This window comes from Gopherus flavomarginatus, chromosome 5, assembly GCF_025201925.1.
Source record: "Gopherus flavomarginatus isolate rGopFla2 chromosome 5, rGopFla2.mat.asm, whole genome shotgun sequence".
Classification (NCBI taxonomy): domain Eukaryota; kingdom Metazoa; phylum Chordata; order Testudines; family Testudinidae; genus Gopherus; species Gopherus flavomarginatus.
Window position 1 is genome coordinate 19027436 of NC_066621.1, and position 16379 is coordinate 19043814.

At 51.3% G+C, this 16379-nt stretch overlaps 2 protein-coding genes across 6 annotated transcripts in view; one reads left to right on the forward strand and one right to left on the reverse strand.

Annotated features, from left to right (window-relative positions):
• PACSIN1 (protein kinase C and casein kinase substrate in neurons 1) overlaps positions 1-5790 on the forward strand; it is a 50805-nt gene extending 45015 nt beyond the window's left edge. For all 3 annotated transcript variants that reach the window (XM_050953046.1, XM_050953044.1, XM_050953045.1), the window contains 7 exons: positions 552-787; positions 1638-1793; positions 2470-2645; positions 3166-3286; positions 3421-3545; positions 4054-4247; positions 5163-5790. In XM_050953046.1, the coding sequence (XP_050809003.1) occupies positions 552-787; positions 1638-1793; positions 2470-2645; positions 3166-3286; positions 3421-3545; positions 4054-4247; positions 5163-5272 (1118 nt within the window). In that variant the 3' untranslated portion in view covers positions 5273-5790. The remainder of the gene's footprint in view (positions 1-551; positions 788-1637; positions 1794-2469; positions 2646-3165; positions 3287-3420; positions 3546-4053; positions 4248-5162) is intronic.
• A 6291-nt stretch (positions 5791-12081) lies between these two features.
• Positions 12082-16379, reverse strand: part of SPDEF (SAM pointed domain containing ETS transcription factor) — a 28402-nt gene continuing 24104 nt past the window's right edge. For all 3 annotated transcript variants that reach the window (XM_050953087.1, XM_050953085.1, XM_050953086.1), the window contains exon 6: positions 12082-16296. In XM_050953087.1, the coding sequence (XP_050809044.1) occupies positions 16118-16296 (179 nt within the window). In that variant the 3' untranslated portion in view covers positions 12082-16117. The remainder of the gene's footprint in view (positions 16297-16379) is intronic.

Sequence of the window (16379 nt, forward strand, 5' to 3'; positions counted from 1 at the left end):
ATAACTAGATCGAGTTGGCTGGTAGGACATGCTCCACTGCCCTCTTCTGGATGGAATCAGAATTGCTCGATTGTGTGGCATAGGTCCCACACTGCTAATGGAGATTCTCCTCTCGCTCGTGTGGCAGGGACCTGGTTTTTTGGAGCTGGAGGATCTCAATTCTCTCCCCACCCCCTGGTGCTGTGAAGTCCCATCAGGTAACAACTATGGGCTTCCTGTCTGGCCCCGAATTATCCAATTCAGCAGGCTGTCCAGATTCAAAGAATTGACTTGTTTGATTTTGGCCCCACCAGTCTCAGACAGGGGCATTGGTAGCAGCATGGCTTATGGGCTAGAACCAGGGACAAGGAAACAGGATTCCTGGGTTCCATTCCTGACTTGATCCCTGATTTGCTGTGCTTCCTTGAACAAGTCACCCCCCTCCACATGCTCTTTGCCTCAGTTTTCGCAGCCATGAAGTGGGCACTTTGCGGGTCTCACAGACAGGAGCCACTAGAGAAGGGTTGGGCATTGCCATGACGTCGATTGCTTACCTGAGCCCTGTCCCACAGGCCCGCAGTATGGCAGCTTGGAGAGGGCGTGGGGAGCCATGATGACAGAGGCAGACAAGGTGAGCGAGTTGCATCAGGATGTGAAGAACAGCCTGCTGAATGAGGACTTTGAGAAGGTGAAGAACTGGCAGAAGGACGCCTACCACAAGCAGATCATGGGAGGCTTCAAGGAGGCCAGGGAGGCAGACGACGGCTTCCGGAAAGCGCAGAAACCCTGGGCCAAGAAAATGAAGGAGGTAGGAGGCAGGGCCGGGTGGAGCAGGTCTGCTGACCGAGAGGTGAACCACTGAGAGCCTCACGAGGTCAGGTAGGAAAGAGCCCATCTACTGTACCCACAGGGCACTGGGATGGGGGCCAGGTGCCCAAGCCACTCTCACAGGCACCAGAACATGTGGCAGGGTGGAGGAAAAGGTGCGGCTTTTTGGCCAGAGGTATTGGTTGTACCTTGGGAGCAGTTAGGAGGAAGATGCCTATTGTATCCACAGAGGCACCAGTCACAGCTTGCAGGGAGTCCGGGGGGCATAGTATCCAAACGATCCCCATCTCTGGTGAGGCACCAGGGCTGGTACCTGCTGTGTCACTGGAAGAACCAGTCATTCCTCAAGGGGCGGCAGACAGGTGCCTGTTTTGCCCATGGAGTTCCCCATTCAACACCTCTTGCACTGTGCCTGAGAGAAGTCAGCCAAGTCCCCAAGGGCTGAATGTAGGAGGCAGGAACAGGATCAGGGGACCATCTTTTTGTTCAGTGTCTGTACAGCGCCTAGCACAAGGGGGTCCTGGCTCAGGGCTGGGGCTCCTAGGTGCTACTACAATACACACCATAATAACGAGTACTTGCCCGTTCTTCTGCCGCCAACCCCAGAGGAACTCGGTTCCAAGCACACCATTGCCCTTGGGCGAAGGTGGAATGAGATAAAACCATGCCCAAGTCTCCATTCACAGGGACGGGGAGACAGCACAAAGGCAGGGTGGAAGTCCAACTGCAGCACAGAGATGTTTAGGGGAAGGGATAAGGGTTACGGGTAGAACATCTGCAAACATCTGTCCTGGGTTCCTTCCCTCCCTCACCCCACCTCCCTGCAACAGGTGGAGACGGCCAAGAAAGCATATCACCTGGCGTGCAAAGAGGAGAAGCTGGCAATGACCCGGGAAGCCAACAGCAAGGCAGAGCAGTCCATCACTGCAGACCAGCAGAAGAAGCTCCAGGACAAGGTGGAAAAGTGCAAGCAAGATGTGCAAAAGGTGCGAGCTGCTACCCTTGAGGGAAGGGGAAGGGTGGCCAGACATACACCCAGCTCTCTACGGGTCCGTGGTGAATCATGCTGGCGAAGCAGCCTGCGGGAAGCTTGCCATGATGCCAGGGCTCTGTGGATACATAGCTCCAGTCTCCAGAGAAGCCAGGACACAATGCACTCGTCCTTAGAACCAGGTGAGATGGGAGAACCCGCCTGGAACCCCACTCTGTCTCCTTCAGGAAGGGGCCTTACTAGGTTACCAGAGTCTACTGGCCTTTTTTGTCCTTGAAACAGAGGCTCTGGTGATATAGCTGCTTCTCCCATCTCCCCTTCCACAAAGGATCTCAGCCCCTGAGCCAACCCCAAACAACTACAGCTGGTGGGATTGCAGGTGCAGCAGAAGCAACAGTTAGGGGAGAGAAGGTCTGCTCCCCCGCTGGCATAAAGCAGCATCACTCCAATGGCGTCAAACCCCCACCCGGTGTAAATTAGTGTCTCTCCAGGGCTCCATTAACTTCAGGGCTTGCTGATTTGTCCCAGATGAAGGTCCACGTTCCCTGCCCTCACAAAAATGAAGATAGGTTCATCACAAGCTGGAGTGGGATGGGGAGAGCTCTGTCAGGGCCCAGTCAAGGAGCTCTGGGGGCCTGGGCTTTAACCTTGGCACCGGGTTGTGCCCACAGACCCAAGAGAAGTACGAGAAGGTGCTGGAGGAGCTGAACAAGTGCACCCCGCAGTACATGGAGAGCATGGAGCAGGTGTTTGAGCAGTGCCAGCAGTTCGAAGAGAAGAGGCTCATCTTCCTGAAGGAGGTGCTGTTGGACATCAAGCGGCACCTGAACCTGGCTGAGAGCAGCAGGTAACCACGCCCACGGGGGTGGTGGGGAGGGACGGGAGAGCGAGAGCAGCAGCGTATAGGAACTACAGGGGTCTCCAGGGACTTGACTGGCCGGGCTGCCATGAACCAGGCCCCAGAGGATGCTGGATGATGAGCTCAGGTCCCCAGCAGAGGCTCCCAAAGGCCCATCAGACCCAGTCACTCTGAGGGCAGATGGAGGGCACAGGGCTGGAAGCAGTGGCTCCATCCTCATCTAGGGATATCCCATGATCAATGGCCACGCCAGGTGGATTTGTGCAGCGGCCTGGCTCCCTCCTGTGGCCAGCAAGAGGAATGCCAGTTCTGAGTTCTCTTGGGAGTCCCGCTTGCTCCGTAGTTCCAATCCGTCCTCCCACAACCGCCCACAACCGCTGCCTTCTCTGCCAGTAAGTGTTCGCAGCGCTTCCCCAGCTCATCTCGAAGGAGCTTCAGTTGTCCATGAGCACAGGGGGGCATCCGGGCGGGGGTTCTTCATTTCTGCTTTGTTTGTGACCTCCCTCAGCTACACCAATGTCTACCGCGAGCTGGAGCAAACCATCCGTGTGGCAGATGCGCAGGAGGACCTCAGGTGGTTCCGCAGCACCAGCGGCCCGGGGATGCCTATGAACTGGCCCCAGTTTGAGGTGAGGCTCCCACCTGCCTCGCTCCGGAGGTGGCTGCCGTAAATGAGGAGGGGGCAGGATGGGGAACATGGCGGGCAGGCAGGTGAAGAGAGCCCAGCAGGCGCACAGAGGCATGTGTTGCTTTGTGTCTCCAGGAGTGGAACCCGGACCTCTCACACACGATAACAAGGCGAGAGAAGATTAAGAAGAACGAAGGGGTGACCCTGACCAACGCCACTGCAGTGGGCGAGTCAGCAGCAGTGGCCGGGGACCGCGGCAGGTGACAGCGCCCAAGCTGCGAGAGGGGTCCCTCCAATTTCCAGTCCACTGGGAGGGATGGGGAGGGCTGCAGAGACACAGTGGAGGTGGGAGACAGGGAGCAGGAATGTACATCTGTTATTCTTTGTTCAGAAACCCTCTCTTGCAATTTTGTTTCACTGCGGGCGGTTCCTGGGGGATACGCTGTGATACAGCAGAGGGGACGCGGTCGTGTCTTGGGGCAGGAGGTTTCTGAGGGATACGCTGTGATACAGCAAAGAGTCTTTGCTGCCAGTCCTGTAACTTCCGGCTCTGGGGCAGCAATCTGAGTGCCAGTGTGACTCCACCCCTTGTCAGGTGAATCTAGCCGGTGAGGCCCCAGCTCTTTCTGTGTCTGGAGAAGGCCCTGGCAGCTGCCCTTCTTACATTCCCTCTTCTGCCGGGACCCACACTCTCCTGCCCCCCGGGTCTGTGCCTCCCTCCCGCCCTCTCTCTCTTCATGGCACTTTCTACCCGCTTTGCATTCCCAGCGTGAGCAGCTACGACCGCAGCCAGCCCTACACCACTGAGTGGTCAGACGATGAGGGCGGCAACTCCTTCAGTGCCAGCGAGGCCAACGGCGGCGCCAACCCCTTTGAGGAGGAGCCGGCGGGGAAGGGAATGCGCGTGCGGGCTCTGTATGACTACGATGGGCAGGAGCAGGATGAGCTGAGCTTCAAAGCGGGTATGGCACAGGGCACATCCGGCAGCTGGCACTAACCCCCTGGCACAGCAGAGGTTGCTGCAGGGGAACTGTGGAGGGGGCGGGGGAAGGAAGAAGAGAGCTGACCCTTTTAAGAGGCATCTACCCAGCCAGGGGTCTACATGAGAGGTTTTTTGTTGTTTTGTGAAAGTTTGAGTTAACTCAGTGGCACCATGTCTGACTTATCCAAGCCCCCCTAGTGTTTACCCTGAACATACGGGGAGGAGGGAAGGTTTCTGGCTCCTCATACACTTATACAACACAAACAAGGCATGGCCAATTTTGCTCCAACTTTGCAGAAACCCCTCACCCATGGCCTGAGCCTGGAATATGTCCATCCAGTGCAGGGGTGGCTCCAGGCACCAGCACGCCAATCGCGTGCCTGGGGCAGCAAGCCAAGCAGGCACTCTGCTGGTCGCCGCAAGCACGGCAGGCAGGTTGCCTTCAGGGGCATGCCTGCGGAGGGTCTGGCTTTGGCGGACCTCCCGCAGGCTGACGCCGAATTCGCGGGACCGGGGACCTTCTGCAGGCAAGCCGCCAAAGGCAGCCTGCCTGCCGTGCTTGGGGCAGCAAAATGCCTAGATCCGCCCCTGATCCAGTGGGAGTCACTTTGGGAGTTTTGAGTTAACTCAGGTGGTACAGAACGGAAGCTGGGACACAACACACACATCCATAGAATCCACTTTTTCAATCTCTATTACATGTCCCCTTCCAGTAGCTGGATAAGTACCTTCCACTGCTGTCAGCCAATGGAGTTACTCCTTCAGCTCGAGTGGCAGAATGCCAGACTGGAAATTCAAGGTTCAGGCCGCTCTACCCATCCATGGCATGTACATTCAGGGTAAGAGGGCCACAGGCGACTGGCAATGAATTCTTTATTTCTGCTTTTTGCCTCAGGCGACGAATTAACCAAATTAGGTGAAGAAGATGAACAAGGATGGTGCAAAGGGCGTCTAGACAATGGGCAACTCGGCCTTTACCCAGCCAACTATGTGGAGTCTATTTAACCTCGTGGTGTTCTCATCATTGCTGTCAGAAAATAAACAAACCCTCCGTCGTCTTCATTTCTCTACACCAACCAACCAGCCATCTTGCCGTCTGGTCACTCACGCTGCACCATTAGAGATTCAAACATATTTTCCAACCAAGCTTTTATTTTTTTAAGAGCTGTCTCAGAAGAGTATTTTGCATACTGGCTTTTCTTCCTCTTCTTCTTCTAAGATATTGTGAAGTGAAAGGTCGACGCTGGCTGTGATTTTTTTTTTCAAAGCAGAAAGCCAATACCTCAAGATATTAAAGCCCAACCAATGAGGGCATTTCCAGGGCTTCTGATTGGTTGGTTTTTAAGGTTATTGTAATCATAAGCCCACCTTCCCGTTGGCTGGAACTGTTCCAAAACACACAGTGTGTCAACTGCTGGGACCGGTCAAATTTGCCCTATTTGAACATAACCAAATTAAAATGGGAGGAAATGGAATTTATCCCCTTTTATTTATGTATACATTTTTATACTCACCCTCTCTAATCATTGTCTTTCCAGTTTCTCCATCTTTGCAGGAGGGGCTGGGGAGAATCTCCCTACCTATCCATGCCCTCTCCCATTCATCTCAAACCACATCTGTGCACCGTACATCTCCCATCCAGCTGAACACACTGAGTTTTCAAGTTGGGCAAGGATTAGGGCTCACTGATGTCTTGCAGACGGGAATGGTTGTCTGTAAATTAAAGGAAGACTCCTCATCCCAGTGAAAGCTTTGGGGACCTTCCCTTTTTAGAGTATGGTCTTCCCCTCTTCCTCCGCCAATCAGACATCACCATGGTGTGGTCGCTGGTATCGTATTGTCATCCTGGACTCAGCAAAAGCTTCCTTCCAATGCTCTTCGGTGACATTACATCGCTTCCTCAGTCCAGGTTCCTAGCAAGGCTGTACAAGTTCTCCAGTCCGAGACAGGAGTGCCTCTGGCAGCACCTGGGCATGCTGGAGCAAACGCACCTGTGGACCCTGAACCACAATGTGGACACCTGCTCCCTTTTCAGGGGAATGCTTGGTACACCGCTGTGGTGTGGAGAGCAGTGTAGGCCTGTGAAAGCTAATGGAGGCCTACACTCTGGGAGGGAGCGAACTGGGCCTTGAAATGCATCACCTCTTCTTTGGAGATTTGTTGGAGACCTCTTTGTAACAGTGACAGGTGCTGGGGTGATTCAAGGTGCCAGGCTGGGATTAATCTTAGGCCTGGGTCAAGACCTCCTTCCTGGGAAAGGAATCTTATCAGGGATCATCAGAGGGACTAGTTTTCTGCCACTGAACTAAGGTGGGACCAGACTTCACTGTCCTGTTCTTTGCACTGGAATGTGGTGGAGATTTATGTTTATTCCAACCGGATGTGGATGGGTGCAGGAGATTCCCTTTACACGTGCAGGCTTTCTCCCCCAGCCACCTGATGGAGGGTGCAGGGGGCATGGAGAGGAGTCACCTGGCTTTCTGACTGGGTGCATAGCATGGGAGATGCTCCAGACCACCACCCTGCCTAGGACGCATGTGGAAGAGTCACAGGTGAGAAGCAGTTAGTAAATGAAGCCGGCACTAGTGTCAGACAGGAGAGGGTCCCTCCTTTAGGTTAGGCTAAGAACAACTCATCTGCATAGCTTGGTGCACCTGGTGTAGGCTCTGGACACAGCTTCCAAGTGGAGAGAATGTGGGACAGGATTGGTGCATATGGAATGGATTCCGAGCCTGGAGCCCAACTGGTGTAAGGGTGGGGATAGGTGCTGATGCTGCAACACAGAGAAAAGACAGCTATAAAGCAAGCTGCTGTGTCCCCTCCCCAATGAGAATGGGTGTCCTCCAGCCCCATTCATGGCCCCAAGTCCTGTCATGAGCTCCCTGGAGGGACTGTGAATAGGATTCCCCAGCAGCTGCTCTGCACCTTCCTCATGAAGGGCATTTTCACCCCATAGGCCCTGCTGATCACACATGACCTGTCCCCTAACTTCCAAGCCAAGCCTGCATTTCTGCTTGCCAGCAGTCTAGCTGTGGGTGCTCCATTGTAGCCAGCATGCAGTTCACCCCTGTGCAACTCCATTGACCTCAGTGAGCTTAAGCGGAGGTGGATTGGACCCTGAGACTTTCCTAAGCCATGATAATAGCAGCAGGGCATTCTGCATCAACTGGAAACATGGCAGAACCAGGCCCTCGGCCCCGAGAGAAGGAAATAAAGCATGTAGGGCCCAATTCCAATCTCAGTTTCACTGGTGTAAATCTGGAGTAACTGTGCCCGAGTCCCAGAGGTTTTACTCTGGATTTAGATCAGCATCAGGCCTAAAGGCAGTGGTGTGGGAACCAAAGAGTAAATGCCAAATGGAAGAGAACGTCAAAGCAAAATCTGTCTGGCGTGAAACACCAGGGTCTCCTCGTGGAGAATAAAAGAGGATGGGGATTGGTGTTTACTCTGATCCATGGAGGAAAGGGGCCATTACATCGCTTGCCAAGCCCAGCCCTTCTAGTGCTAATCATGCCTGGGAAATATCTGTGGCTTCTCCCATTAGTGGCAGGTGGAAAGTCCCCACGAGGGCACAAAGGTGGCATCCCAGGGCTATGAAAAAACAATCCTTTTGTCAAATGCTACATGGAACTGCAGCATTTCAGCCTTTTAACCCCCTACAAGCCAGGATAGCAAAGTGAGGACCGTGGGAGAAAGGGACACTTGCTTTTACTTCTGCTTCAATCAGGTAGGGGATGTGAATACTGGCTGGTATCCCATGGCAAACAGAGCCTCTGTTAGAACGTCTTCCTTGGAAGGTTTTGCCAGGCACAAGCAGGCAGGAGCTGTTCAAAGGGTCAAGCATCCCCTGGGAAACAGGGACGGCCATTCCCCAGTGGCTTTGGCCAGAAGACTGAGAAAACACCGACAACCCATTGCCCGTGGGAGAGGTCACCAGAAGACTAAACCACCACACAGCTACTCATGTTGTCACCACTCTCTGTTGCACTAGAGACACGCCTGAGCCTATAACCCTACGTCCAAACAATGCAGGTCTGAGTTCCATCTGTATTTGTTATTTCATAGCCCTGGGATGCTTTGTAAGTGGGGCCTACCAGCAAGCCCACGCTGGTAGGAGCAGCTTTCCTGATCGCGATGGGAGGGTGTTGCTCAGTAGGCTCACAGCATAACCCAACTCAAAACCTTCCCAGGAGAGAAGCTGGCAAAAGCAAACCTTGTTATCCAAGCTGTTTCCTCCTGCTGGCAGTGAAGTTGGGTCACTTGTCATCCAACCATATTTTCCTTTCCTAATCCCTGGGTGAGCCCCAGGCTGGTTCCATCAATGCCAAATGCAGAGACAAGCCATTCAGGAGATTCCTAGCCAGAATTTAGCAAGACATCATCTCCTTGGCCTCCCTTCTACTCAGGACAAAAAGATATTGGCTGGTACAGATACATATGACAACTCCCATGGAACAGGTCTTGAGAAGCCTCTTCTTGCCCTGAGTGTAAGTGAATGGGGCTAAATACTCCATTGCCCCTACATGGCAAGAGCAGCCCTTCATGAGTCACAGCTGAGTAATGGCTCACCCTGCCCGCCCCTTTTCCAGCAGGCTCCACCTCCTCTCAGCATCTGGCTACCATGCTCCTTAAGCAGCCTCCACCGGGGCAGCTTGTGTCTTGGAGATGCAGAAAAACAACAAAGAACATTTTATATAGCAGATTCAAATTTCATATGGCCCATGGGTGCATATGGGTAACAGGTTATCTGCCATTCCTTGAGCAGTTCAGGAGAAAAGGTCCCTCTGATTTTTCCACAGGAAGCCACAGATCATTGCTTATTTATCCCCCATCATCTTCAAATTCATCAGCCGCCTCCCTCCACCTCCTCAGTCTATTTAGTTCATGAATTATTGACTCTAGCGACCAAGTGTTCTTCCCGCCCAAATAAATGTGCTGCATCCTGGATAACATAGACAAGACCTCTCCAACCTTCAGCTCTGTTTCTTCCATTAGTTAACACCACCACCACCACCAAGTCAAGGAAATGCTTTTGTTTCAGCACTGCACCTGTTTTTTGTACATTGATTGTGTAATTTTAAAAAGATCTATCTCTATATATAGTGATTGTATTACTGTGGATACGACAAAAACAACAAAACGAGTAACTGCGCTATGTAATTGTTATATGGATTTTAACCCTCCTTTGAGTCTTGTGCTCGAATATCACCCGGTGTAGATGTAACTGTCACCTTTACCAGATGAGCATTACTTTGGGGTTTGGTTTGTAGCAGGCAATGGGTATAGGGAGTAAGAACAGGGATATTTTTCAAGTGCTAGCGTGCCGGGGTTGGGGGGGCACTTAGTGTACTTCCTGCACAGGAATTATGATGCCTCCCTCTCCCCCATGCCTTTCACCTCCACCCATTGCACGCCGAATTATCGCTGCGCCTGAACGAGGCGTAACAAGCCCTGTTGTGTTCATCCAGAGAAGCTCGAGAACCCGGGGGCCTGGTTTTCAGAAGCCTTGGGCGCTTGCAGACTTCATCATCTAGAGTTGAGGAGGTTCAGTCCCTCTGACCACCAGGACTTGAATGTTCTGAAAACATGTCCCTCCAAGGTGCTGAGAAGCTGAGCCTGTTGCAGGAGCAGGCCAGAGCTGAGATGGGAAACAGGTGGAAAAGGCCCTTTGCAGCAAAGACCAGCTCTGTTATCACTCCTCATAGGAGATGAGCCAGGACCTCCGCCATGAAGCCTTTGTTGATGGGGAGGAGGGATTGGCTCAAAATCCCTGATGCTGCCATGAGGGCTTTGTTTCCAAGTCAAATCCAAAGCCAGATCGGGGGAGCGGTCTAAAGTTTTGCTGTCAGGATGAAGCCAAGATCCTTGCAAGATTTTGAGTCTCCCCTGATCCAGTTGGGGGTGCGTGTTTGCCTCCCACTTAGGCTGCGGTCATGCAGCACTGGATTTTAGCATTGTCCAACCCAAAGCCCAAGCCTAGTTCCAATTCAGCTCCAAGCCTGAAAGGGCGGGGAAACCCAATCCTCATAACCACCCCCTTGGCCCATCTCACCTCCTGATGTTCGGTTCCAGGAACATTTGGCAGGCCCTTTTCCATACTGCAGCTCCAGGTTAGAGGAGCTCTGAATTTGGAATGGCAGGAGAGGGACACTTAAGCTTTACTTTGTTTTTTGCCAAGCTCAGAACAGCAATAATGCAGTGACTGCAGGGCCTTAATCCAGCTGGGACAGAAGAAATAGCCCTTATGTCAAGTGGGTGAAAGTTTTCACTGTGGGTAAAGTGATGGGAGTTGGCCATGTCCTGCATGGAAGGCACTGAAATTCCACTCTGCCTCAGGGCAATGGGGATGGGAAACATGGAAGTGAGTGTACGGTGGAAAAGGAAAATCTTTTATGTTGCTCCAGTGAAGTCAGCAGAGCCACATCCATGAGGAATTTGGCCCATTCTCTTTAGAAAAAGACGCGTGACCTGTCTCCCAAGCCAGCCAGCCTCGGCCAGCACAGCCAGCAATAACCAGAGGTGGACGCTTCTCTCAGTAAAGGTCCTTTGCAGGAGAGCTTCCCCTGATGCCAAACCTCCCTAAGGAGCAAGCAAGACCCAAACCAAATGCTAGGGTGAATCACAACATAAGAGTGCAGTCCTGTGAGGTCCTGAGCTCTCTGAATTCAGACCGGGTTCAGACGGAGTTTGGAGGCTCCTCTGCAGGAGTGGTCCCTACATTATCCAATAGCTTCCTGGAGTGGGTTGTAACTCAATAGGACTGAGCTGAGACACTTTTAGGACAGGCTCTCAGGCACAGTTTAAGAATATTTAATCTGTCACATGGAGCAGTTCCTCTGCTTCCTCCCCTTGACTGCTCCACTGAATGTGTTAGCTCCTAAATCCATTGAACCTCACCGCTGGTCACCAAATCCATCACTGAGGCTCAGAAAGAGTTTCGTAGTGGGCGAGCAAACAGCTCCCAGGAGAATAATTCTGTATTTAGATGGAGGGTCATGGGACAGGCAGAGCACAAAGAGCAAAGCCTCTACCCTGGCAAAAGAACGTCACAAGCACTCCACCCTCCCCCTTTCCCCACAGGACTGAACTGCGCCAGAAAATAGCGGGGTTAAGAGAAGGCAAATCTGACTTATGAGGCTTTAAAATGGGAGGCTGCCCGTTCATGGCCAGAGGGAACTTCAAGGGCTCAGATAGAAGGGAACAAAGTTTCCAGTGGTTGAGATAATGCCATTAACTGTCTGTCTATTCTCTCGAGGGAGAGGACAGAAATGGGGGCATGGCCGTTGCTTAACATTTCCCATTAGAGACCTGGAGGCTTGGGGGGCAATCCTGAGGCTGTAATTAACAGTGTTACTGCGAGCCAAGCTACACTAGGAGAAGGAGCATGTGTATCTGGCACGCAAGGCTGCCTCTTCCATAAAGGAAAAAAAATAGGTAATACTTAAAAAATACAGTAATAAAGAAAAAAGGATTATTTTATTCATGCACAGTGTGTTTTGCCTAGTTATTGGGGGTGTTAAGCACCACTGGGTCACCTCTTAAGGCAGTGTCCTTACCTGCTCCCTTAAAGATGCAGTAGTCCAGGGGGACAGGAGGTCTGGTTATGCAAAAGCAGCACCTAGGCGTGAGTGCACACTTTCACACACAGCCTCATGCAAGAACGTGCCACTGTGCCCTAGCAATAAGGGAAAGGGGTGGGGGAAAGCATAGGAGGATCTAGGGACCACATTGGCACATGATTATGGGTTCCCAACTTGAGACATCACCAAAGGCTGCAGGGCTGGGGTGACGGAGGTGGCAGAAAGGCAGCTTTGTTTGCCTTTGACGTGTTGCTATAGCAAAAACCGAGGTGGACAGCAGCAGCTGCTCCCTCCATGTAGAGTTTATTACCACTGCCCCGCAGCGTTCACACACACACGCTCTTGGACCGTGCACACGTGAACACAAACACGTGCATGTTCCCTGCACACACACAGGGACACACACACGTTCTCATATACAGAGGCAAGGAAACATTTACTTTGCACATATTCGCATACACCCTTTCCACTGCAAACTGAAAAAAAAACAACCCCAAAACAGACTAGACCATTGTTCATTGTAATAGATAGGAGGTTACTGGACCGATCCTCGGCTAGGAGAGGGGTCTATTAGCCACGTGGTTCACATCAATTTTTCCCCTTTTCATTATACACACAAATAATCACATGGCACAACTTTCATGGTTTTTCAGAAGATACAAAGCTGTCTCCCCGCCCCCCGCAAGGCATCAGAACTTCAAGGCAATGAGATACAACATATGCTGGGAATCTAAGAAGCACTTGAGCTCCTATTCTGACATGTAAACAATACAAAATTATCAGAAGGAAATACAAAGGCAGCAGCCAACGCAGGCAGCTCTTTTAAGTTAAAAAACAAAAACCAAAATAAAACATGTATGTACATTTTTCTTTAAACTCTTCCAAAGGCTTTTACAGATATCCTTGTCTCCCTTCTAAACTCTTCATTTGAACCTAAACCACAACATCTCATCAGCCAAAACCAAAAGAAAACAAATAAAAAACTATAATATAAAAGATCAACATTACCAGGTAACTTGGCCTGTTATGAAATGTACAGTTTAAACAACCCTCTACCCTCTGCCCAAGTTCTATTGTACTATAATCTTGTCAGTTTCTGTTGATTTGTTTCCCAGTGGGAGTAAACTGCAGAGGTGTAAAAAAAACAAATAATAATGCCTTTAAAAACAGGTACAAGACTAAGGCAGTCAAGAAAGTCCTGTGCACTGGTAGGAAATGAGTTTAGTGAGTCTCTGTCTAGTTCCTAGTAGACAGATGTCCATACAGCACATGAACAGCCATCACAACTGGTTCATAGTTGGCAGTCTGAGCAGAAAGACTGACTGGGGCAGAGAGAGCACATACAGGAGAGCCGAAGTGCTGGCTATTTTGCAGGTGGAGGTCGGAATCCAAATCTGGATCTGAGTTTTGCAAATGGCTCCATTCTTTATAATGCACTGAATCAAAAAGCCCAGATTCAAACACCTTGGGGACTTTGAAATCTGGATCCAAAGTCTGCAGCTTGAGCCCATATCAGATGGAGAATGACTTCCTTAGTCAACGCTAGTAGTGGGACTGCCAGATCAGGACTGAAGCTGGAAGTATGGGGGTAAGAAAGTTACTAATTTTCTTGTTAGTACCCAGGCTATAATGTCAGTCTTCAGGCTTTCTTCCCCAGCCCCTTTCAACACCAGTGAATTCCCTTAATCACCAGTTGAATTAAGGAGACAGACTTACTAGAAAACAAGCTCAACCTCTGGTCACCAAAAGCCAACCTAGTTGTTGTGCTGCACTCTACCCACCTTTAATCACTCTGTGCTCCAACAGCAGGTTGGATCTTTCTCCAGTCTTGGCTTGCCCAGGATAGGCAGCAGCTTTCTCACAAACAGGATGATGGTGTTGCTAGGAAAGTAACTAGCGCAACTGGGGCATAAACACCACAAGTTGTGGTGAGGAAGGGAAACCTGCCCAGTGGCCTTCATTTTGTCCCCAGTGGGGCAGCACAGAAGGGATGCAAGATATACTGGTCCCACTCTGTTTGCAATCTACTCTTGTTTAGGAGATTGGCCAATGAGCAGAAAGATGATACAGCAACCTGTCCAGCAGGCAAAGCAACATACTACACAGCCTGCTGACTCCATGCTTCCCAGAAGAGCTTTTCGGTATTACCCTGCTGTTCAGCCAGATGGCCTTCTCATGCATCCAAGTGCCAGGGTGTCCCAGCTTTGGGTCAGCGTGAGCCCTGGCAGAAGGCTGCTGTGTATGATCCTATTGTCTTTCCTTTCAAATGAGCCTCTCTCACATCCTGCGCATGGGTGACTTTGTCCTTTCGCACACAATGCCTGAAAATGGTCACCGCACCCATTCAAGTGTGCACCAGAAACTAGCTAGTTCAATCGCTTCAGATCCGAGTCAGGTGGCCAGGGTTTGGCCCAGTTAGGCAATCCCCAAGTTAGAGCCCACCCCACGATCAGCCATGCTTGTCTTTGGTTTACAGCTGGTGCTGCTCTTGCCAAAGGCAACGGGAGATGAACTGGGGTAGGAGGTAGCAGAACTTGACTCCAAAACAACATTTGGGCCAGATTCTGATCTCATTTACACTGGTGTGAATCCATAGTAACCCGGTTGAAGCTCAGAGAGTTACTCCGAGTTTATACTGGCCTAAGTTCAGAATCTAGTCCTGATGCATTAAAATGGCACCCAGAAAAAGGGAAGTTGCCCACTGCATGTCTCAGAGGGCCAGTTGGACACGATGAACTTGTTGAAGCGATTTTCCAGATACAGCAAGGCATGTTCTTCAGAATTGCTTCTCCATAAGGAAGAGAAGCAGGACGCTTGAGAGGTTCTTGGACAAACCAGCCAGTTATGCAGCTGCTAACCCAGCATCACACGCTACTGGACAATTCCACTGCTTCCTACTGCCTACCCACCTCTAAATGAGGCAACGAGGGAGGCAAACGCTTCAGCTGCAGCATCTCCAGCCGATAACCCTCAGACCTTCTGGCAGTCGTCTACACCAGAGCATTGCTGCTCTCTGCCGGCTCGCAGAGCCCTTCCACACTGGGGCATCCCTGCACTGCCACACAAGGCTGGAGGCATTGCCTAGTTGATCACATGCATATAGCAAGTGTTGTGGGGAGAAACTGCCTTAGTGGCAAGCACTTTCTGGCTATCATTCTATCCTTGCCCCCACCAAGAAGAGGCACCACCAATTAATGACTGGGCTGATCAGCTACTTTTCTAGCTCAGGGAAGGATAGAAGATGGCCCCTTTAAGGAACAGATTTCAGTTAGGGTATTGGTGGGGGAGTTGTCCCATTAAAGAAAGGCTCTGGACTGGCTGGGGGGCGGGGGGAATTACCTCTTATCCATGCCCAGAGAACGGCTTCAGGCCAGGAAAAAGCAAGACCGGTAGAATTGCCATGACAATATCCTTGGGATATTTCAGGACAACTCAAGCTCCCCACCTGGAAGGGGAAAGCATTGATGAAGAGAGGCCAAATCTGATGTTGTGGGGTATGTGGGTGGGTGAGGCGCTTATCAATCTTCAGGGCACACGACCATCTCTACCTGATGGGGATCAGGAAGAACTTCCCCTGGGGACAAGTTATCATCACTGCAGGGGTACCGGCACCTTTCACTAAAGCAGGGGTGACTGGCCAGGGTCAGAAACAAGGCCCAGTGGTCTGATGCAGTATGATAATTCCTATGTTCCCACGCATGGGCAGGACTCCTGGGTTCTACACCCAGTTGCTTTGCTGCATGACCTCCAATGTGCCATAAATCTCTGCTAAGTGGCATCTGGTCTAGTGGTGCCTCTTGCACCGCCAAAGACTTGAAAAGCTGGCGGGGAAAATTGAACCTCATCCACAACAGTCATATGTAACTTCTATTGGTTCGACATTGCTTTCAGGCAGCATCCCCTCGGTCCCCACCCCCCCCCAATTGTTGTGCCTCCCTCACTTGGTTCCCTCACACCGCAGCTTTAGAGGGAGAAGGGGGCTTTCTACACAAACTCATTGGCCCCAGAATTAAATGTATACACTCTATTTCACAGGCAGTCCATTGCTAGGTGGGGGTTCTTCCCTCAACACACATGCTTTGTAGTCTGGGGGAGGTTGGAAGCTCTGAAGTTCATCCAGCAAGTTTGATGAATTTCCAGCCTCTTGCACAACCCTAGACTTCATCTTTATTTTCAAAAGGTGGATCTCTTTTTGGAAGGGGGTGGGAGGTGCTGTGGTTACAGGGATCCCACCGGGAAGTCAGTCCATTCCCCTGCTCCTGCCCTTTTCTCAGACAGGGTGTACAAACTGGTAGACCAGGCGCTGGGAGATGTCAGGTTTCCGGATGATCCCTTTCTTGTAATACTGCCGGATGGAGCGGCTCAGCTTGTCATAGTTCATGGCGGGGCGGTTCTTCCGGATTCCCCATAAACGAGCCACCTGGGCAGAGTCCTCGATCTTGAATATGCCTGAGAGAGGAACATGCAGAGAAAAAGGAGGCAATAATATAGGATGGAGTTTGAATCATAGACTATCAGGGTTGGAAGGGACC